General features: G+C 31.3%; 1 protein-coding gene across 1 annotated transcript in view; it reads right to left on the bottom strand.

Moving 5' to 3' along the window:
• The window catches only part of MS3_00010949 (uncharacterized protein), a gene marked incomplete at both ends in the record, with an annotated part of 38,417 nt that extends 31,513 nt beyond the window's left edge, over nt 1-6,904 (bottom strand). Inside the window, one exon of the mRNA XM_035732926.2 lies at nt 6,581-6,904. Within this exon, the coding sequence (XP_035589912.2) occupies nt 6,581-6,904 (324 nt within the window). The remainder of the gene's footprint in view (nt 1-6,580) is intronic.
• Between the last annotated feature and the right edge of the window lie 16,902 nt (nt 6,905-23,806).

Here is a 23,806-nt window from a genome sequence, read left to right as displayed (position 1 = left end):
GTTCTAAGAAGAAATGGAAATAACTAGTTTAAGTCAAATAACTGCATAATAAGATAAAGTATATTTTTGAAAATATGTTATCAGGACAAATGTTTTATGTCGTCTGAAATTTGTCCATTGAGTGTAATTTCATCTCAATTTTATTGTTTATGGCAAGACTCGAACCCCGTACCCATAAATTTAAATGCCTAAGTGTTATGAATTTAAGTTGCTGTCGATTTTTACCCTGTGCTAATTGTTGTGTCCTTGACTGGAGAATTAGAGAGCAGCGTACTTATCGATCGATTACAGTGACACGTAAACACGAACGGATGGCCTAGAGTCTCGATTGGTCTCGCTTCCCTGTCTAGCCCAGTCACCTGAGTCCAGAACACAAGTCACAGCCCCAGAGATATGAATCATTATATTTCAAACATACTTTGTTTATATACCAATCAAGCATACCACATCGTACCATAAAATAGAAGACAACATTTTGTACAATATTCAACAAGTGAACAGATATCGACCAATAGGAAATGTCCATCTAAAGTCCAAGGATACCATTGGACTTAACATGATAATTATTGGTCTATTCCTCCGCATCCACAACACTAAGTTTCAAAGGTGACCAACTTTTGCAAAGCGTATGTAACTTATGTTTGTGGTTTATACGAGTTTGTCTCTTCTTTGAAAAACGTTATTGTTTATTTGTCTTAGAGTTTCAAGACTCAATATGTCTAATAGCAATATTAAGTGTTTACTTTTTTTTAAAACTATTTTCAGTGTTTCAGACTTTCTTCATTCCAATCCTTCACAATTTCTTTTTTCAAAATATTAAAACATCCTCCAAGAATTCAATTTTTTGACAAACCATCAAAGCAATATTCATCTTTTTGAAAAAAAATTCTATTTAGATGATAGTAAGGATGTCGATTAATTAAGAAATTACAATGGTTACAACATGTCACTCAAAGTCAATAAATTAATTTTTATTATAGGATTACAAATATTATCTAGTTTTACCACCGTATGTTGAACACCTATGATTTCAGCGCGCGATATTATTTCAAATAATTTTACCCAACTATGACCAATCCTAATGAAATTTTTATTTGACAAAATCGATTGACTAGATGAAATGTGAAGTTTAACAAATCCTGTTACAGTTTCGGACTTTGCCAACGATATGACCCTTCTATTTCATAAACAATAGTAAATACAGATGAAGAATGACAGATTAATATCTGTCACCGCAAAAGTGGGCCTCAACATTTACTAGGGAAAATGTCTGATCTTAAAATACGATATAGTGATCATCAACCAAATCACACTTAATGACCAAGTTCTGAAAGGGGTGAAAACCGTTACGTACCTAAACAGTACCATTGGTAAACAAGGAGGATCTGATGCAGATGCGAATGTAGGAATAGACAAATCAAAGACAACATTCCTGCTAATGAAGAACATCTGGAACTCGAAATGATTGTTATATAAGATCAAAGTCGATATTTTCGACACTAACGTTAAAGTAATCATATTGCGTGGAGCTGAAACTTTTAGAAATACTAGAACCATCACCAAAAGTGTACATTTATTCATAAACTGCTATCTACACAAGACATTCTAGCTCCTTTGACCAAAGACCATCGGTAATAATCTACTGTGACAAGGAACAAACAAGCTACTAGCAGAGACGGGAGTTGGGAAGTGACTCTGAAGGTGGATAGAACTCGCTATAAAGAAATCATCAAACTGCATTACAAGATAAACTCTATCATTGTATCCTCAAAGTAAGAAGACAAGCATCAAACTAAATAACATATGGCACCGAGAGTTGGAGTTAGACATTAAAACTATGAAACCTGACTAGTAATCAATAAACAAGTCGAATTAGACCCGATTTATCAACCTGTTCGATGAAGGCTGATTAACAACCAGAGAGAAGGTAAACGTTGCAAAATAGTCGACTTGAATAAAAGAACGGTTGAAGACAACAAAATTTACGAGGATAATCAATCATCATCAGGGCTACAAGAACGGATTGATGTAAGAGTTATGGAATACCTAAAATGTTTACTTCTACATGAAGTACGTGCTGATGATGTTTCCTAGAATGACAATAAAACTATGCAGCTCAGAGAACTTAACACTATCAAACCAGTAATGCCGCTCTGTAGCAGCTAGAAAGGGAATCCCGGAACTGAACTACTCGAAGATTCTTGGCCATTTCCCTACACACAGAGAGAGGAAGTTAACCTAAATCAATAATTTTGTCACCATAGATTGGTGGTATTTCCAGAACGATATTTAAAAAATGAGAATTAAAGGACATCAGACACCTGTTCTGTTCCAGAATCGATCATTAGTCATAGACTAATGATCGATTTTTAAATTTTAGATAAGGAAGAAATTCCAGTTAATTTTATTTTCGATTAATATACTGTGTTCCCTAATGACTAACTTCTAAGTTCAATTCCTGGAGGTTTAGTGAGAAGTCGTGGCTAATGGAATTCAACCATGTCAAGTATGTGACAGTTATTCAGCTCAGGTAATCAAAAATAGTCGCACAATATCGTAGCCGATTGAAGTGAAACATATACACCACTGGATCTCTCTGAGTAGGCTAGAGGCTAAGTATTCAAGTGTGGGACCTAGTATCCGGGGTTTAATCCCAAATTGATTTGTGGATCTACGCTGTCGAGGCGTAACGTACTAGGAAGAAACAGCTATCTAATGCTTCCTGGTTTTTAACAAACGGCCAACAAAGATCAGACCTTGATGGAAATTATGAAAATATACTGTTTGTTAACTGAAATTATTTTTTGTACAAATATAATCAATTCCTGATAATAAGCAACTATTCACTGTAAATATTTATTATCATTGCATTTATTTTAATTTACCAAGGCATTTATAAAAAAATAGGTAACGATCAACTGTACAATTGTTAACAATTGTCAAAGATGAATTACTATAGTAGCTTTTTCCTTGTTTCAGCTTATTCTAGTTAAGATAACTTCATTACTGTAAATTAACTGTCATAATGAGTGCTTATTATAATGACTTTTGATAGTAACGACTAACAATGGAATGTAGAAATTAATTTACAAAAGCTACTGAAATAAAATTAAATGTACAATGATAAAATTTACCTACTACTATCACTTTTTTCTAGTTTATTTCATAATATCGTGATAATTGAAGACTTGGTTAGATACAGCTTACTTATATCAAATCAGATTAAACATACACGTTTTGAATTCAACCATTGAATATTATCATCACTCAATAGCTGAGTGGATAACACGATGGCATTTGAAGCGAATGGTACTGGGTTCGAGTCCCAGAGTGAATATCAACCTTGAGATGCAGGTACATCCAGCTGATGAGTCCCAAATAGGACGAAACGCGCGTCCTGGATTCCACTCCTAGCCACTATCCATCATTGCTTACAAATAGCTCGTGAATTAAGGTAATATCGAGGCATACGCACAGTATGCACATATGCCAATAACAGTCTGATCAATTGCAGTCTTAAACCTCTATGGGAAGATACAAGCCAAACAATACCAAGTGAAGAAATTATTTCCTTTGTAAATTGCTTTTAGGTAATCTGAAGTTTTAAATAAAAATAAAAAGTTATCCTGTGTATTGTATTTTTCAATGACCCTTCTCGTTAAGTTGCTTCATAACAAAACCAAACTTTAAACTGTACGATTTATAACATGGACTAATTTCTGTTAAACAATCATTGAAAAGCTGAAAACACTGTACATCTGTTACATCCTACCATAGGATATTTCAACAGTATTCATTCATGAACATAGTGGAGATCGTACCGAGGACTCTTAGGTTTCATGGAGATCCCTTGACATTTTAAACCAGTGAGTCAGCATCCAGTTGTTTGCATTTGTAGTTTAAAACTAATCAGTTCCTAATTAATCTCTTACCAAAACAGTGATCGCATTCTCACTAGAGATTTCATTTGGGCTAAATTCATAAAGTTCTAATAAGAACTGTTAAATGTTAGTGTTTTACCATATCTATAGTGAGATATCTATAACTGAAAACTATGGATAATGCTTTCTCAACCACTTGATTTCAACTCATTGATTTTAAAGTAACGTGTTGAGAGTAAAATTTAAATTCCTTAACTCACTCTCCCGCAAACTTGTGGGCGCCCAAAACTGACGACAAATATGTCCAATGCTTTTTGGCTTTCATTAGCCTTTCAGGTGACCTCAGTTAACTTTGATAACTCACCATATTTAACGATTCCCAATAAACCATCTAGCCTAAAGGGGATTAGATACAAATGAACACAACTATCTAATAAGACATTCATTCGCAATATAACATCATAGATCACCCCCTCACTACTGTCAGTAACTTCATTTATTTGTATCATTTGGTCTTTCTCCATATTTTGGACTTTAAAATATTTAAAACTCCATTTTTTTCTTATCCTGTTCTCGAATCGCTCATACTTTTTCAAGACGCTCAGGTGTACATCTTTCATTGGCATACAACAGAGAGTTATGAGAGTTACTGGATATTCTGTAACTTCTCACCTCCTTGAATATTCAGATATTATTTATTTACTAACTCTTAATTATGCTATTCTGATTGAATATGTACATGTTGATACATGACAGTTTTATTTGTCCCAATAACATATTCTGTCGGTTGTCCAGTGATTCCGTTTATTTACATTAACTTAGATTAGGATTTGCAAGATAAGTCCTGTGAAGAAATCTTTCAATCCAATCACCTCGGTCATTCTTGCTAGACTATTACAAAATAACTCGGTTGTTAATAAATATATTGAGTTAAACAAAACATAACTTTCATTATTTTCGTTTAAGATACTTTCAATAGCAATATAAACTAAATTAGGACGAAAACACTTTTATCCGAATTCAATTAGGTAACATTTAAAGTATACCTTCAAATAATAGTTATATATCAAAAAACTCTCCCTACCTCAAAAGAATACTTTTACCTTAAGCAAGTGATTAGAAGAACTACTCAAATAGAAAGTGACTTAGAGCTGTGGTAATATTAAAAGTGATAAACATTTATTGATAAACTAATCAAAGACACTTGTGTATTCAACGGTTAATTCATTAATCAAACGTTACAAGTACATAGTCTCTTTATTGCAATCCCTAAACTGAGATCACAACAACTTTATTCTACAAAGTTAAGAGTACATTAATCTTATCATTTACGCAACACTCCCGATTTGTGACAGTATAGTTATTTCACCTTTCTTGACATTGTTGCAAATATACCTAAAAATTTACAAAAGTCAAATTTCCAATATCTAATTATTTTATATTTTGCTAGAATCTTACAAACGATTTTCTTAAATTTAGTTCATCAATTGCTATCAGAATAATGAATTACCTATCGAAAACAATATGGTACTATGCATGCTTGGTTTCATTATTAGCGTATAAAGTAAACGATCATATTGGGTTTACATCATTCTTGTAGCCTTCATAATCATCACTGAGACTCTTGATGTTCCTCTACTCTTCAGATGAATTATTTTCTTTAATAAGTTATCTACATAAAAATTCCTCAACATTTCATCAATTCCCAAAGAGAGATCTCCTTTCTTCATCATACCATTCAATACTTCAATTAGCACACTCATTAAACAAATTATGTAGGTTAAAACGCGAAATAATCAGATAAATATGAAATGTTTTACAATATATGAAATCAAAAAGTCTTCGTTATTGGTTAACATAAATAATCATTTGGTTTTCAATGGTGGTCTAGCTTCAACTGACTCATGATTTCAACCTGTGAAACATCTGGTTTAAGTTAACTCTCCAAAAGATTAGTTATTTCAAGATTAGAACAGACTGATATTTGTTACAAATATATTTTGAATAGAATAACTTGGATGTAAATATTTCGTTTCAGAGTGACTAAGTCATTTTCAATTTAATTGAAACAACTACCTCAGAGATTGAATAATTCTTACTCATCTAAGTTTGACATATGCATTCTAACTCTTTACAACTGATATGCTGAAAAGAAAAGTCAATCTTCGATTGAATTACTCATTATGAGTTTTATTCAACATTACATCCGTTTTGAGAATGGGTTTTGTGGAGAGTTTTTTAGAAATTTCATAGGTTTTGATTCAATGTGAGGATCATTCAGTGGAGTATTTAGTTGTTTTCCCAGTATGATATTTTATTCTGTATAAGATACGATATTCTTGTATTCACTTGACATGAACTATGCTCAGTAAGTAATTTGTTATAACTGAGTATGTGATTTAATCCTAATTATCAGTCAAAATGGGTGTACAATCAGTATATAAACCAGTGTATTTTAGACTATTTTTATTCGTCGTCGTTGTCATAGTGTTCTGGGGCTAATAAATCTTCACTTATACCAGTCTTTGTGTCCTTACTTTCGCATCGTGGGAATTGCAGAGGTCTCTCGTTCCGAGTATAAGTGATCAGCGTTTTTCCAGCACAACAATCAGCGACGACCAAATATAACAATAACTATGAAAATCAAAGCATATTTAGTAAGAAAAATATTTTTTTATTTGTTTTTCACTAAAACTTACCATAAATACTGTTGGAGCTATACGTTCATCAAAATTACAATATTGAAATACTAAATATTGAAAAAATCCTGAATCAAATTGACATCCAGGAAAATGTTTAGCAATTAAACAACGAATTTCTGGTTCTGTAAAATTACTAAACATACGTCGACATATTGATGAATTTGGTGCATCACCTTCAATTTCAGCAAATATATTGCTATCAACTGGACCACGAAAACCAATCTCATTAGTTGGTAGTAAAAATGTACAAAATATGACAATTAAAGTGATTGAATGCAAATTTGTCAATAATGAATAAATTGAAAATTTATACAAATTCATTAGTATTTAAATTAAACTTCTATACCGTTGTAATAGGGATAATTGATCAAAATGAAGAAATAAATTGTAGGAATGATTTTCTGTGATGAATGATTCAACTGAATTTCCTAGAAAGTAAAATAAAAATAAATCATGAAGTAATAAACAATTTACAAAAATAAGATAAACTAAGTCTTTCTGATAAACCCATATATCAAGCTTAAGATAGCGATTTAATGGTCATGATCTCTATAACAAAGTAGATGTGTATTATCGATCCAGTTGTGAATAGTTTTAAAGATGACATTGTAATAAACTACGAACTAACGGCCAAATAATGAATAACCAACGGAAGAGAATGGAACGTAAAAGTAAAATAATTGGGTAGTTTGCTATTCTAATTGAAGCGGGTCTTTGAAATATAAGATAAAATGGTTCAGAAAGGTCAGCTTATGAAAGTTCTTAACTAGAAATTGTCCAAGAAGCATGTTTAACTGGGAAAACCTTTGTATGAGAACAACTGAAAAGTGTACAAATAACCTCACAGATTTATATATTATCACAAAGTAGTTATTTGTAGACATCATTTTGAAAATCTTATTGAAAAGTTCACACTGAAAACGTGTATACATGTATAATATAACGGTTCACAAATAATTCACAACCATAAGGATCAATTTCTATACATAACACCTTGAGAGAGAGGAATGTAATAAGTGTATCGAAACTGTACATACTATCCAGTTTTATTTGTTTTCTAACAACAAGTAATAACTTTCATCACCTGTTTCTGACTAAACAAAAGTGATCTAATAGATTTTCAAGATCATCTTAAGTCATTTAAACCAATCTCTATAGTTATATGCAAAGATGAATGGTGGCTGGCAATAAAATCCAGAATGGACGTTTCATCCTATTTGGGACTCGCCAGTTGGATGTACCTACAACCCACAGTTGGTGTTCACTCTGAGACTCGGACCCAGTACCGTTCACTTCAAACTCCATCACGCTCTCCACTTAGCTAACTAGTCCAGATAGTCGCTTATAATACTTTTGACTTAAAGCAACATCGAAGCAGCCCGTACTGGATGCACAGACATCAATAAGAGACTGATCTATTACAGTCCTAAACATCACTGGGAAGATTAAAACAAACAATAAAACAATGAATAATCTCTATAGTGTAAGTTATGTTACAAATAATAGACAAAGTTTTATTATCGACCGGCATTTAAAATTACCATATGAAATCTCTATGCTTCGTGAAGCTAGCCTAGTCACTAGCTATACTAGTAAGAGTTCTAATGAGAATCTGTGATTAGTCCAGTTTAACTATATCGGGAATGAGATAACCACGCACCATTAACATTGAAAGATGGTTGTCTTTTATCATGAGTTGATCGAATTTAGACATATAAACAATTAGATGATGACTGAATGATCTGAAGGTTAAGCTTTTACCATAAAAACAACTAGTTCCTTTGATAAATTTAAATAGTGCAATGAGAAAACCAAGATTATCAGAACTATGTGATATATTAGCGCAATACATTTCGAGCAATCTGATCACATATATACTTGTTAAGAACATTTATATATAAAAATAAAATGTCACATAGCTCTAATAATCGTCTTCTTATTACACTATCTTAACATTAAGCCTAAAATGTCCCAGTTTCTATTCCCCTGTAAGGTTGTGATTGCTCATGGTTGAACAGTCTCATGTTCGGAAGAAAAAAAACATCTGTACAGTCTTTATTTTTAATAGTTAACTATGATCAATATGTGGTACCATAACAATTAGAGCAAGTATAAATTAAAACAATAAGTTCATTTTCTTTATATAAGAGAAAATAGTAAACTTCCATCAAAGTTTTATATCCTTGAGATTGTTAAATATTCATAAGTAAATAAAAAATCAATAAAAGAATCCATTCTTGTGTAATACTTCAACTAATTTCCCTTCCTTTTTAAAATTACAAAAAAATTTTAATATTTCATTTATTGTACACATATTGTGGTGTGGGTTACTTATATCCATATAAGTAATATATAATTTTGGTCAGGCATAGAATGTATTTCAGTAGAAGATCGATAAGGAAAGAACGGGAACGGAACGCAATCGGTATGAAAATGCATGAACAATGAAATCTAAGACAATAGACTGATATGAGCAAAAGGAACAGTCAAGTTTGAGACGATGGATTGATATTTTGCAAATTAACTGTTTACTATATGGTTCTCAGATTGTAGTGAGATGCTCCGTAATTTCATGTCAAATACATTTGATTGTCCCCATTTGTGTTCGTGTTCACTACAATATCTCTTAATATAATTTCTTATAAAATAATTTTTCTAAAATTAAATTCATGTCAGATACTTAACTACTGAAATAAGAAAATAAATGATTCTATGACTGAAAAAAAAGACTGAAAGTTCAAAAAAATGGATAAATAAAAAAATCCTATCCCACAATTTAATCGAGTAGACTCTAACATTGGGTTTATTCATCCATTTCATCGGATAAAAACAAACTTATAAAGTTCAAATTCACTTGGAATTGTTTTACTTTTATCTTCCTATTGTTATTTAGGATTGCAATTGATCTGTCTCATGTTGGAATATGTGTATCTTGTGCGGATTGCCTCGATATAACCTTAAGTCGCAAGCTTTTTATGCAAAGATGGATAGTGGCTAGCAGTGGAATCGAAGACGCTTGTTTCGTTCTATTTGGGACTCGTCAGTTAGATATATCTGTACCGCAGAGTTGATGTTCACTCCGCTGCTAGTCAGTATCCATATTTTAGAATGAATAAAAAGACTGTATTTATTTATCTTGTTCGTAGAAGTTTTACTTAATTTAAAATTGAATGTTAATGTAAGCTGACCACAGTTTTTAACTGCTCTGACGAAATAATAAACATTTTATTTTACAATATTCCCCAAGGGACAATATTATTAATATCATACAAAATCAGGCTCGTAGTCTTGTAGCGAGCGGGACGCATTTTTTCCATTAAATTGTAACCCATCTTTTTAAGCAGAGTCGGATTTTGGCTAACAGTGGAATTTAAAGTGTACGTCTAGTCTACTATATATATATACCTCCATCTCACTCAGTTATTGCGTCCACACTGATGATAATATCAAGATAATCTGTTCAGAATGCATAATTTTTAAAAGTGACGGATTAATCTCAGTCTCTAACATCAACAACTGAAAAATCTAAACCCTTGCAGTTGGATTTGTACTAATCTACAGTTTTGAACTTTTGTTAGTTCGTCTCATTGGCCAATGATTATCCTATTCCATCGGTGGATAGCTACCTTTCTTTCTAATATATGGACTCTGCAAGTCACAGCAAGTCATGAAACCTAAAGTCCTCACCCCAATGTCTTGAAAGATTATATATCTTTACGTTTAAGAAGTCTCATACGAGAACTAAATCCCACTGTGGTACTCAGTTTCAGTACTTTTATATTCCTTTATACAAATGATCTCCGAAAAAAATTAATTTAAAAAGTGATAACTAATAAGCAAACAGAACCTCTCAGTGTCGTAATTTTTCAAAGTCAAAACCCATAGGTATTAGACAGTAAAAATCTTGAAAATTTAGGCCACTAACTTTACTGGTCTGTGTATTTATTCTAAACTACTGATATATTATATCAAGTAGTCAAGACTAATTGAATACAAACTCTAATATGATGAATCTTCTATCTTCTGCTCGTGGATAATAACTGTGATCATAATAATATGTTAATTGTTACTAATAATATCACTACGAGTTTCACGTTTATTTCAAATTACACCAGTTGAGCTCTAAAGAGCTACTAACATCCATATTATAGGATGTTAAAAACTTTTTTATTATTAGTAAATCCACTCAATCCTAACAGTTTGAATTCAGCCTTATTTGTTTTGATTCTAGCACATAAGTAGCATCTCTAATCTACACAGATAAAAACTGTATCAGAAATTCAGTTACATAAGCCTATATTTGACGAATTACATTACTGCCTTTAAAATTCACTTTAATTCACATTGAGAAAAGAGATATGAAAAATGATAAATAAACTTAGAAAGTATCATCGATTCTGTACATATGCCTGAAATAAAGAACATTAATCACTAATTCTTAAATAATAAATTTTCTGTCAATATCAGAAGGGGTTTTGTGGAGATTGTAGTAACTTCAATAGTTGAGATCACGGATCAATTGAAGCTAGACCAGCATGGAAAACCTGGAAGCACTGGACGGCCGTTTCGTCCTATTGTGGGACCCCTCAGCAGTGCGCATCCACGATCCTGCCCCCCGCGAGATTCGAACCCAGCACATATCAGTCTCGCGCGTGAGCGCCTAATCATTAGACCACTGAGCCGGCATCCAACGGTGTTAATGTCTAACTTCAACCAATCCATGAAATCGCGCCACCGTACACCATTGTCTTCAGTGAGTTGATATCTCAAGACAGACCTGGTTGAACTCCACTGGTCACTGCTTCTCACTAGAACTCCAGGATATATCTCTTGAAGCCAGTCACCATTATCAGAAGGGGTTTTGTGGATGCGCACTGCTGAGGAGTCCCACACTAGGACGAAACGGCCGTCCAGTGATTCCAGGTTTTCCATGGTGGTCCAGCTTCAATTCACTCATGATCTCTGTCAATTTGTAAAAATTTGACGAAGTTTTTATAAGTAATGTGTTTGGTATCACTCATTGTTATATTATTAGTCCGAAACTACCTTGAAGGTAGCTAACAAGATTTTTACAGAATTTCTCTCTACAGTTACGTAATTATCGATAAGATTGAGATGTATTGCTCATAGAAACCAATCAAATTAACAGATTTATGTGTAATAAGAGGACAACCTCCTTTTTCCAATAGTCAACCTTAAGAAATGAAAATACTCAATTCAAGAGTAAGAAATAGGGAAAAATAAGTAAACCTTTCAACATATATTTTCTAGTTGAGGGGTTTTTCTAAAAATTAGTCTAATTTGTAGATTGTATTCGTGATATATACAATTTTTTAAAGTCAAAAATTGATTTTTCAGATATAAATACAATTAAAGAAAAAAATCTCCCAATAAACATAATGCAGAATAAAGTCAGAAACTATGAAGGAAAAGACTTCATGAGCATTTGTCAAACTAAATCAGCTTGTAGTTAACATGACTATTAATTCATTGAGTCTAAAGTTGGTCATGATTAAAAAAAGAAAGCAGCTTAACATAACTCTTTTTCACATAAAACTTTGATTTATTATATTCAAATCGCTATCGTTTCTTCCATTTGAAGAACATTGAGTTAAACAGATTTTCTAGAACTATTATTAACACAATGAAAAAAAGCTATTGTAAACAACTGACTCATTCTAATAGAATGACCCTTTTGAATTGAATAATGAAAGTATTGAACTGTTTTACTGTCTTGATTACACTTTGCTTTGATATACAAATAATACACATTTCCCTATTCAATAAAATCTAAGATGTATTTAACTTTAGCATCAAATTATCATAATACTGGTTCAAGTTTTATTTTTCTCTAATGAATGGTCCTATTCTACTTGAATGATTTCAATATTATAATGTTGCAAACTATAAAATAAATTTCAGGACAATATGAAAATAATTCAACAGGAAATGTGCACATTTTAAAATGACAGTAAAAATTTTCTGAAAAGCAACATAAAAATGAGATATGTATTTCCTTTCTTCATTACTTCTCACCTTTCAACATTCCAAAAAATGCACAAATGATTTTTTCCTATTTTTGAAGTTACTTACCCTGAAGAGAGAATGTTAAAAGTAATGTGGAAATTTACAAAAATAGTTATTTTACACTGAAAAAATAGTTCATGGATGGATGGATGGCAATGTAATCCAGGATGCACGTTTCATTTTACTTGTTACTCGTCAGCGGGATATACCTGGCATCCCACAGTTGATGTTCACTCCGATACTCAAACTCCATTACGTTATTCACTTATCTATCGAGTTCAGATAGTCTCGCCGTGAATATGAACTGTGCGATGCGGATACATTCAACTGATGAGTCCCAAATAGGACGAAATGCATGTCTTGGATTCTATTCATAGCCACCATCCATCTCTGCTTATAACGCTTATGACTTCAGACAACACCATGGCAATTCGCACAGGATGAACATATGCCAATAAGAGGCTGATCGATTGCAGCCTCAAACACCAAGTGGAAGATTCAAACAAACAATAGAAAAACGAATTAAAATCAATTTATTTTTTCCAACGAATTCAAAAAAATTGTAATTCAATTTATTTCGATTTCTTATTGTTATAGTACGATGTAATCAACTAACAATAAATTGAATTATTTACTTCATTAGTACTTTAAAGCTTACTAACAACAACAGCCCATGATCTGTGATTATAAAATAAGTATAGTAAACTATGAGGTTCAAAAATATTCACAAACCCCTTATAGTAATAATAATAGTGCACTCACTGCTAACAAATTCTGGAAATCAATTCCCTGAGTATCTAATGAAAAACTGTAACCGATGGGGTTCAACTCCATCGGATGCGCGACAGTAGCCATCTCAAAGGCACTGAAAGATGATTGATCTATTTGTCGAACTCACTCAACTTAAACCTGAAAAATTCTGGTTTCGATTCTTAGTGAGTTTTTAGATACGTACTGGTGTGGATTCTTATACTGTGAAGAAATATCCCTTCAGTGCTTCCTGATTTTCAGCAGTTTTCTATCGGAGATCAGCCCATGGTTTAAACTATGAAAAACAATTATTGTTTAGTAAAAATTCACATTTTTCATACACTTCCAACTAAAATAATATTACAGGGTAAAAATGATTGGTTAATTTACGTTTAATTGTTCAACAGTAAAATGAGTTATCCACCGAAATTATTCAGACCGTGAAGCAGTATGAAATAATATCTGACCTAGAGGAATTTCTAACTTACAAGTGACAGTCTACGCCAACACAACTGTTATAACGTGAAAATAATGCTGATTAAGGGATAGCGGATTATTGATCGGACCAAAGACGCACAACACGTAGAACGACCTAGGGTTCTGATTGGTCTCGCTTCCCTGTCTAACCCAGCCAGTTGAGTCCAGAACGAAAGTCACAGCCTCGGATATATGAATCATTATATTTCAAACATACCTTGTTTATATACTAAGCAAACAAACCACATCGTACCACAAAGTAGAAAATAACATTGTACCATATTGCCCAACAGGAAAATAACACGTTAAATAAATATCGACCAATGGGAAATGTACATTTAAGGTCCAAGGACACCATTGGACTTAACATGATAATTTTTGGGATATTTTCCTGAATATCCCAACAACAACTCAGTCAAATTACTTCCCTCCACGCTATGTAAATAACTTTTGGTGGAATCTCATTCTCTGAGCTGGATTAAACCATCCAGCTAAATCATCAGCTTGAGTCACAAATCTCCACTATCTCAAAATTATATAAATATCTTTTAATTACTGAAAATTAGTAAATAAATAAATATATATTACTCTTAAGTTATGTTATTTGTCGTTCCATGAAGAAGAAACAAAAAAAGAAATCAGTAATTGTGTTAAAATAAAGTGTCAAGAGATAAGCAAAGATGGATGGTGGCTAACACTGGAATCCAGGGCGCGTGTTTCGTCCTATTGTGAACTCGTCAGCTAATTGTTCCTGCACCCCAGAATTAATGTTCACTCCAAGACTAATCAACTGCAGTCCTAAACATCAATGAGAAGATTCAAACAAAATGTGAATTTAAGTTTCAAGATATGTTAAGCTTTAGAAGTTTCTATTCACTTTTCTATGAAATGTGAAACTGATCAATATTGAATAGTGTATCCCGTTTACAATGCACAGGATGAATATTTTTTTATTTATATTTTTAATGACTGAAAGATTAGTAAAAAGTGGGAAGTTACTTTTGTTTTATTTTTAACTTCAACCAGCTAGTTTTGTCGATGACTTTGGGTGACTGAAAGTATTCGATAGGCCAATAATGTACATTGAAATTGTAAAATATTGCTTTGAAAGTATCTATTAGTTTTTTATTAGTCTGTATCCTAATCAGGTGCTAGAAATAACTCAGCGTCAAATCCTGTTTGTATTCACAAAAAAGAAACTGTTCATTGAATGAATTTACATTAAGATTTCAATTACAGTATGTTAAAAGAACGAACTTTAGTAATTCTTACAAAGACTTAGTGATATTAAAGCCACAATTTAGACAACAGAAAGTCTGTATAAGTCAAAATTCTTTTAAAACAAAATTAAAATAACTTGTTAAGATTTAGCAGTGTTAGTAAAATTTATCGATTTTCCAACGCTGACTTTCAACGTGTAAAAATACCACCACATAGCAACACTTATCTAAGTGGAAATTTACACACGATATAAAGGGTTTATATTCAAATTTCTCTTATAGTCACAATAAGTTTTATAGAAAATTTGTAGAAATAAATTCATTGAATAGTTAGAGAGATCGAGTTTTAGATATGTTATCATTGTCCCATATCGATATGAGAAGATATTATATGAAAATCAATATCTGTTTTAGCCTTCCCACTTCATTAGCCAGTTAAGTATTCAATGAACCATCCAAAAACAATTTCTTTACTACTTTACTATGAACAAAATAGACTGAAACTAAACTGATCAATTTACATGCTACATGAAATTTACATTGAAATAAGTAAGCATTTTGTAAGATCAGTATAATCACTTTTTGTCTATGATAATAAAAGATCCCTTTTTCTAATAATTTTAAATGTTGTAAACACTATACAACGGTATGTGTGATAAAAGATGAACGTCAGTTATTTCCGAATTCCGTTCAACTTCAATTCCGTTTCCTCAATTCTAATTAGCTCATCTTTATACCAATACGTTGACTAAAATGTCAATTCGTAAATTTGTACAGTTTTTAAATGAAATAGGTTGATAAAAAAGTAACTTTTTTTAAAGAGAAATCTATAAACCAGACTGACTATTGATTTTGAACCAGGAAATACTAAATAATGGTCTCATTTATTTATAGAGTAATCTCTCATTAATTAACACTAATAAACAGTCTTATAGTGTAAAACGAAGTTATTAGACAATAGAAATATTAACTTTGAATTTTGAATAACTGACCCTAATTCCATTTTTTTCTAAGTTCGGTTGGTCTTCTTTTTTTTCAATTTAATATTACGCACCATTATGTTGCATTCATACGATTAACAGCATGATAAGATCGATTCAAGGTATTAAGAAATACGGTCAATGAAATGTATTAAAGAGAAACACGTTTCTTAAGTTCGATCTTATTGGAAAGTGATCTAATTTTATAACTACAATCATATAAATGATAAAAAAAATCTATTGAATACAAACCGTTGCTTGGTTCGATTGAAGAAAAAAAGAACGAATACACAGTATGAAAATGAGTGAAAATTCTTACTAATCATAATTAGTAAAAATTTGAATTATCCAGCCAGTTAATGAGCCTCAAACTAGACGAAATGTACTTGCTGGATTCCACTGCAAGTTATAATAGTTCTATGCTATAAATACTTAATAACCAGTTCACATATCATATATGTTCAATATGATTTGTAATAGAAGGGATAACATTGTCAAAAATAAATTGTGAATTGACTTAGAAATTCAATCTTTTCAGTCATTTTCATCATAAGGTGATATTGACTAGAGAAAGTAAAAAAAACTGGGTAAATTTTCTCTCGTAGTACTGATGTAATTAGTCAAAGCATTGGATCCAGAATAAATAGTTGTCCATTGCATTTTGGGTCCAATGGTTCATTAATGTATGTAAATTTAAGACGAAATTTCAAATTATGTAGAAAAGTTTCAAAAAGCCACTTAAAAAATTTCTACAGTTTGTTTACTTTCCAGGCATTCTATAAATACACAAATTATACTTGTATCAACAACATTTTGTACAAATTTTATGGTATATTCAAGTTATATTCATTGAAATAAATTCCATTTGTAACAATATACTTCCCCTATCTTCGTTTCCATTTTTTAAAGCATCAAGATCTTCAGCTGCCTCGCCACTTTTCAACCGTAAATGTTTGACTAGAGTAGTGCGCATTGACAATTCTTACAAATAATGTTCTTTATCATCTAGAGAGTGGATTGACAATCGGTAAACACAAAAAACTTCTTCCGTCTAACATTTTCATCAATACAATGTATCCTCCGTCATATTGGCTACGCGTGATTATTGTGGCATTCATAAACTTCATTAAAATGCCTAGTTAACTTCAATAGAGATACTTTCTTCAACACCTTATCGTTATAAGTATTTCTTAAACTTTTCGAATTTCCAGAGAGTTTTCCTTAAGTTACAAGAAAAACTGCAGCAGCTCACTTTGTGTATTTATTAAGCAGAGTATATATGTATCCACATTAACAAGGTAAATAGACGAATATATATTGGATAAATGAATCCAAGTATATATATATTATAAAGATACTATATCCATTCAAAATGAAGTTACTTCTTACACAAGGTTTCTTTGTCCATCATTCAATGCCTACTCCAGTACTAAGTAAAATGTATGATCAATGAGTGAAATATTTTATATCCGTTCATCATGAGTATAAATTGCGTCAAAATGATGACATATTCCCATTCTCACTGTCCAATGTCCTACTGATACTTGCATCACAGGATGCCAAAATGTCAACAGACCATAAAATACTTATTATTACTACGTTTTGTATTCTATCAGTAATAAGCAAATTGATTGCGATGATTATAAATGACATATTTCCGAGTAAGAATTAAATGCAATTGACAATTTAGTATTTACGATGATAATACACTTACTAAATATCAATGATACATCGAATAACATCACAGTATATGCATTTAATTACCAAGATCATCAACCAATAAATTTTAACACGGTTATTTGTTAGTTAATATCCAGTTCCCAAAGTTAATTCTAGCGACCTTCATTTGATATTCACTTATTTCCGCTTGATTGCGCAATATATAGAGTTTGTTTGTTTGTTTGTTTTTTAAACTAACATGATACATATCTATCAAAGAAATACTCTTATAAGTAAAGATTAAAACGTCACGGTAAAGTAAATTAAAGAGTGTGGTATTTTCAGAAATTGTGAATTTGTAGATCATGCCAGTTGAAGACAATACAATTGTACATTGATAAACATATATGATTTTTAACTACAAACTCAAGTATATATAGATATATATGTAAATTTCTCAATTATTCTCTTAACTGAGTCAAACAATAACAGTGTAACTAAGAAAATTCTTATTTACTGGAAAGTCATTTTTGCATAAATTAATTTATATTATGTGAAATTTCTCAGTTTTTTTTGTAATCGTCGGTTACTTTTAAAGAAAACAATTCAACCTCATATGAATAAATTGGTCACTCGATAATAATTTAAAAAATTTCTTTAGATATTTGTAACCATGAAGGTTATCCATGCCAAGAACTTCAATTGATTCGTGACTAAACTGATCGAGGTGGAAGATATCAGCTGTTGATTGACAAGTCAGTTGGTCTAAAAGTAACACTTTCACAGCGATGTCAGAATCTAGTACATCCGATTTTTTAAGAGAATACACTCCTACTAAGTCGTATAACGGGGTGAAACAGTTGTCCAATGCTCGTTGGTTTTAATCTAACTACTACTCAGTGATTTAAACTAAAAATTAAGCAACAAACTCCACAAATCCTCATACATATGAGTATCATGTGCTCACTAATGACTAACTTCTAAAAGAAATTCCTTAAGTTTTAATAAAAATACCATAACCACTGAAGTTCAACATTTCAGGTATAAGATAGTTTCTCACCGAAGACAATGATAGATGGTTGTACAATGCCATGAATTGATTGAATTCAGATATGTAAAACACTAAATGTCAACTTGTTTACATGCTAACAGCAAGAACTTAAATTTTCTGACTACAATCTCAGGGAATAACATCGCCGGAAAGTTCAATAATGAAACGAAACAGCTATCGAATCCTTTCTGGTCTTCAATGATTGTTTAATTTAAGTTGATTTGTGATTCCAATTACAAATTGGATCATTTCTAATCTCTCCACAGTATGAATTATTTTAAATGTTCTAAATGAGTATTATCTTTATACTTGAACTATATCAAGACTTTAACAATTCGAAATAAACTAACTTTAATAATCATAGCTTTTATCAAACATCATATACATTGACGTTAATGTTCACTATCTCTATGCATAATATTTGATAAGCTTATAATTTGAAAATAACTATGAACTACAATATCATTTATTCATCTCAACTTAATTAGTAACTACCTTAGAGATGATAATATCCTAAAGTTTCAATGATAAATTATGACCAATTAAACTCAAACCAATCAGAAATAAAAGAATTACTTATTCATGTTATTATAATAAAGGCTTAATAATGAATAAGTGAACTCCGCCTGGAGTCCCTCAGGGGGCTACTGCCGGTCCCAAGCCCGGATAAAGGAGGAGTGTTGAGCATGGGGTTAGCGACCTCATCCCGTAGAAAATTAAATCGCTAAAAAAAACGCTAACCAGTAAGTAATGAATGAAGTGAACACTGGTCAACTTATATAAAAGTAACTTACTTTTAAACTTAAAAATCATGTGTTCAATCTCATGTGATATTATAAGCATTTAATTTCTATAAAGGCCTAGACAACAACAAAACAGTAATTTAATACTCAACTTCTCTTAAACAATCATTTCATAATTAAAACTATCTTCAAATGATCAATAAAATAGTGAATTATATTCTAATTTAAGTATCCAGAAATAGGCTTATCGAACTGTATATTACTTTAGTTTAGCTTTCAGTTAATATTTTAGCGGTGATAATTTTAATTATTTAGTTGGATTCTTTTTTTCTTTATTCGATCAAGTATACTTGAATAAATTCTCGAATTCATTGAAAATATTATCTCCAATAATTAATTAATTCCAATAGTTGAGATCATGAGTCAATTGAAGCTAGACCATCATGAAAAACCTGGAAGCACTGGACGGCCGTTTCGTCCTATTATATGACTCCTCAGCAGTGTCCATCCACGACCTCACCCGTGGGATTCAAACCCAGAACTTACTCGTTTTGTGCGCGAACACTTAACGACTAGACTACTGAGCTGGCATCCAATGGTGTTAATGTCTAACTTCAACTAATTCACGAATTAATTATTTAATTAATTACCAAGGTCAAAACTTTATTATTTCAGTGTATAAGAGGACTATGTTATGTAAAAAAAAACTCATTTTTTTATAGAAATTGAGTCGATTTACTAATATGTTTTATACGTCAATCAATGATTTTCATTATAAACTGATAACAATTAGAGAATTAATTAAGACTAGGAAGAAGTAAGTGTTTCATTCTAGTTTGAAATTCATCAACAGTATACACCCATAGCTATATATATATATATATATATATATATATATATATATATATATATAACTTAACTCAATAGGAATCAGTTAGCTTGAGAGTAAGATATTACCTTACCATTGATGTTAATCGATAAATGTTTTTGATAATGTGTACCAATGGTTAAATCAAGTCACTAATTTAAATGAATGGTTCTAGTTGAAAAATCTAGATTTCTTAAGTTTAATCTTATTTTCAACCGATATTATACATGCAATTAGTTTATGACATGATCGTCTTCAAATATAAATAGATTTTTGTCTCTGAAAGATTATAAGTATAATGTCAGTTTCTCTATATTTTTTATAGTGACTAAATGAATACAGTGTAAAATAGATGGTCATTCTTCTCAAATGTAGTTGTCAAATAATCCTGTTATTGCATGATTTAATAAAATTTAGTGTTAAAATATCTTAAAAGTGATATTTTCTATCTTTCTGAAACTCAGTTACTTACTACTTATTAAAAATAACTAATCTACACTGATGTAGAGAATTATATTGATAACCTACTTGTGAAATATTTATATAACTACACAACACATAGGCAATCTATCTTCATATACTGATAATAACTAAGCTTTTAAAACTTTTACACCTGGTAAACAAAATAATAATAAAAATAATCTCCCTTTGATAATATCTCTCTCCGAAACTAAACTGAAACAGTTTAAATCATAAGTTGATCATAGCTAGACAACCATGGAAAACCATAAAACACCAGACGATAACTTTGTCTTATTATAGAGCTCCTCACCAATAGATATCCACCATTCCACTATAGGCAATCGAATACATTACCTAAAGATCTTAAGTTTAACTATTAAACAACTGTACCGGAATCTAAGGGTTGTTAGAATATAGATTATTCTGAATGCATAGAATAACAAACAATATATGATTAAACTTAATTAAATTACAGACCAATCAATAATAACAATAATACAGTATTATCTAGACTTATTTTTGCAACTTACTTGTATAAACTAACCGATCCAATAATTCATTAAAATAATCATTGTTAAGTAATTATTCAATTTCACACGAGAAATTAATCATTGGTTGAGTGTATTAGTACTAGTATTTCAATAGTCCATTTGTTAAAAAAAGAAACCAATTTCTATGCCTCTATTATATATATACATAACTATAGTGTTAAATTACTATTCAGGTGTAAAATGTTCAATGATACGTTTGACTTCTTTGATAATTTTATTGGTAGGCTTCTAATTTTACTCAGCTTCATTTTGATTGGTGCTCTAAACGGTTCTCTGAACAATTTTGATTGGTCAGAATAGTATAATTATGGAAGTGTATAATGAATAAATTATGATTTCACAAAAATGCTACTGATTCTAGATACATCTCTAGAAAGAATATTTCTGAAATGATATTTTCAATAATTTCTCCTCTGGAAGATATATATATATTACTTACTTACGACTGTTACCTCTCGTGGAGAAACATAGGCCAGGATTTCCTATCGAAGATATATATATATATATATATATATATATATATATATATATATATATATATATATATATATAGAGAGAGAGAGAGTGGTAGATAGATAGATAGATAGATAGATAGAAAGAAAGAAAGATAGAATAGATTGATATATGGATAGATAGATAGCTATAATAGATGGATTTCTTTATTGTTCCATCAAACTTACACTGGCGAATAATATTTTTTGGGATGGAGTTTTACGTAACAATCTTGTTACTGTGTGTACACAAACTTTAAAATGTCATACATTTAACGACATTGATACTATGCGATCCTTTGTCGACGAATACAATGAAATGTCGCACAAAGATCATATTTTATATGTAAACAATTATCTGATTCAAGCATGTAGTTTGAGGGTTGTGCTAATAAGTTGATTTGAAGTAGATCTGCTAATCCAAACTGAAATTCAGTAGAAATTCTAGAAACTTTTAGATAACTACCTCAATATCTATTCAGTAATAAACTATACTCTGACCCAACGTGAAATATTATCTTTTGGCTTGGGCTGTTGTATATTTTATCCAGTACTCCGTAGTCAAATTTAGTTTGAAAGCCTATTCAACCATATATATGAAATGTTTCAGAAGATCCGGAACTTTTCAACGTATTTCTAATAATCAGAAGGGGTTTTTGTGGAGATTTTAGAAATTTCAATAGTTGAAATCCTTAGTCGATTGAAGCTAGTGAGAAGTCGTGACCAGTGGAGTCCAACCAGGTCTGTTGTGAGATATCAACTCACTGAAGACAATGGTGTACGGTGGCGCGATTTCGTGGATTGGTTGAAGTTAGACATTAACACAGTTGGATGCCGGCTCAGTGGTCTAATGGTTAAGCGCTCGCGCGCGAGACTGATATGTGCTGGGTTCGAATCTTGCTGAGGGCAGGATCGTGGACGCGGACTGTTGAGGGGTCCCACAATAGGACGAAACGGCCGTCCAACGCTTCCAGGTTTTCCATGATGGTCTAGCTTCAAATGACTCATGATTTCAACTGTTGATATTTCTAATTAAACACACTGGTTCTAATCATATGAAATAATATACATAATTATTATAATGAATCTAAGGAGATATATCAATGGTTATCATGACTATGATCCTCTTCAGTTACTATGCACTCTCTTGAAACCTACTCCTAACCCAACTTTGCGTACTGATCATAAATCTAGATTAAATAGAGTTGAATAAGGAACTAACAGCTCATGTATCCAGAATATGTTAGACAATACAATAAGCTAGCATAATCTTTCACCATCTAGCGATGATTTTGACCTCTATTCTCCTGTCTCCCGCACTTATTCTTCCATATGGTTATTCGTTTATTCATTTGTCTTATTTTCTAGAACTAACTTCCCTTCCTGGATTCTGAAGCTACATGAAGATTATATAATTTTCTCAGGGTAAAAATAGTTTTACGAAATATTCTCCGGCCAGTTTTCAGACATAAAACAAGGGAGCTATTAGCCAAATAAAGTACAGATTGGGTTGCAAACCTACAAACGATTTGTTTGGATTTCTTATATGTTGCTCTCCAGTTCCATTTCGGTGGATTGGTAACTATATTTTACTATTTCACACAAAACTACTTAATTAAATACTTAAGTAACACAAAGCAAACAGTTAAATTGGTATAAAAAACATGGTCGCATTTTAAAAATCCTGGAATAACAATACTCACTCTAAGAATGCTCCTTGAGAAATGAAGTAAAATTTCTGAAGCATTTTTACGAAGACTAATTTTTAGTCTCCTCGATAAATGATTTGCAAAAGTGTGTTATGATAGAAGATATCATAATAAAAAAAGAACACTAACAATTAGATAGTAAGCATTGAAATTGTAATCTCATGTAAATAAAGTTCATCAACATGGTGAAAAATATATCAGACGAATTTCCTGTAGGTTTACTTTGAACTTTTAT

The sequence above is a fragment of the Schistosoma haematobium genome, chromosome 4, assembly GCF_000699445.3.
Source record: "Schistosoma haematobium chromosome 4, whole genome shotgun sequence".
Lineage (NCBI taxonomy): Eukaryota > Metazoa > Platyhelminthes > Trematoda > Strigeidida > Schistosomatidae > Schistosoma > Schistosoma haematobium.
Note: the sequence above shows the minus strand (reverse complement) of the source record. Positions and strands in the feature narration are given on the sequence as shown.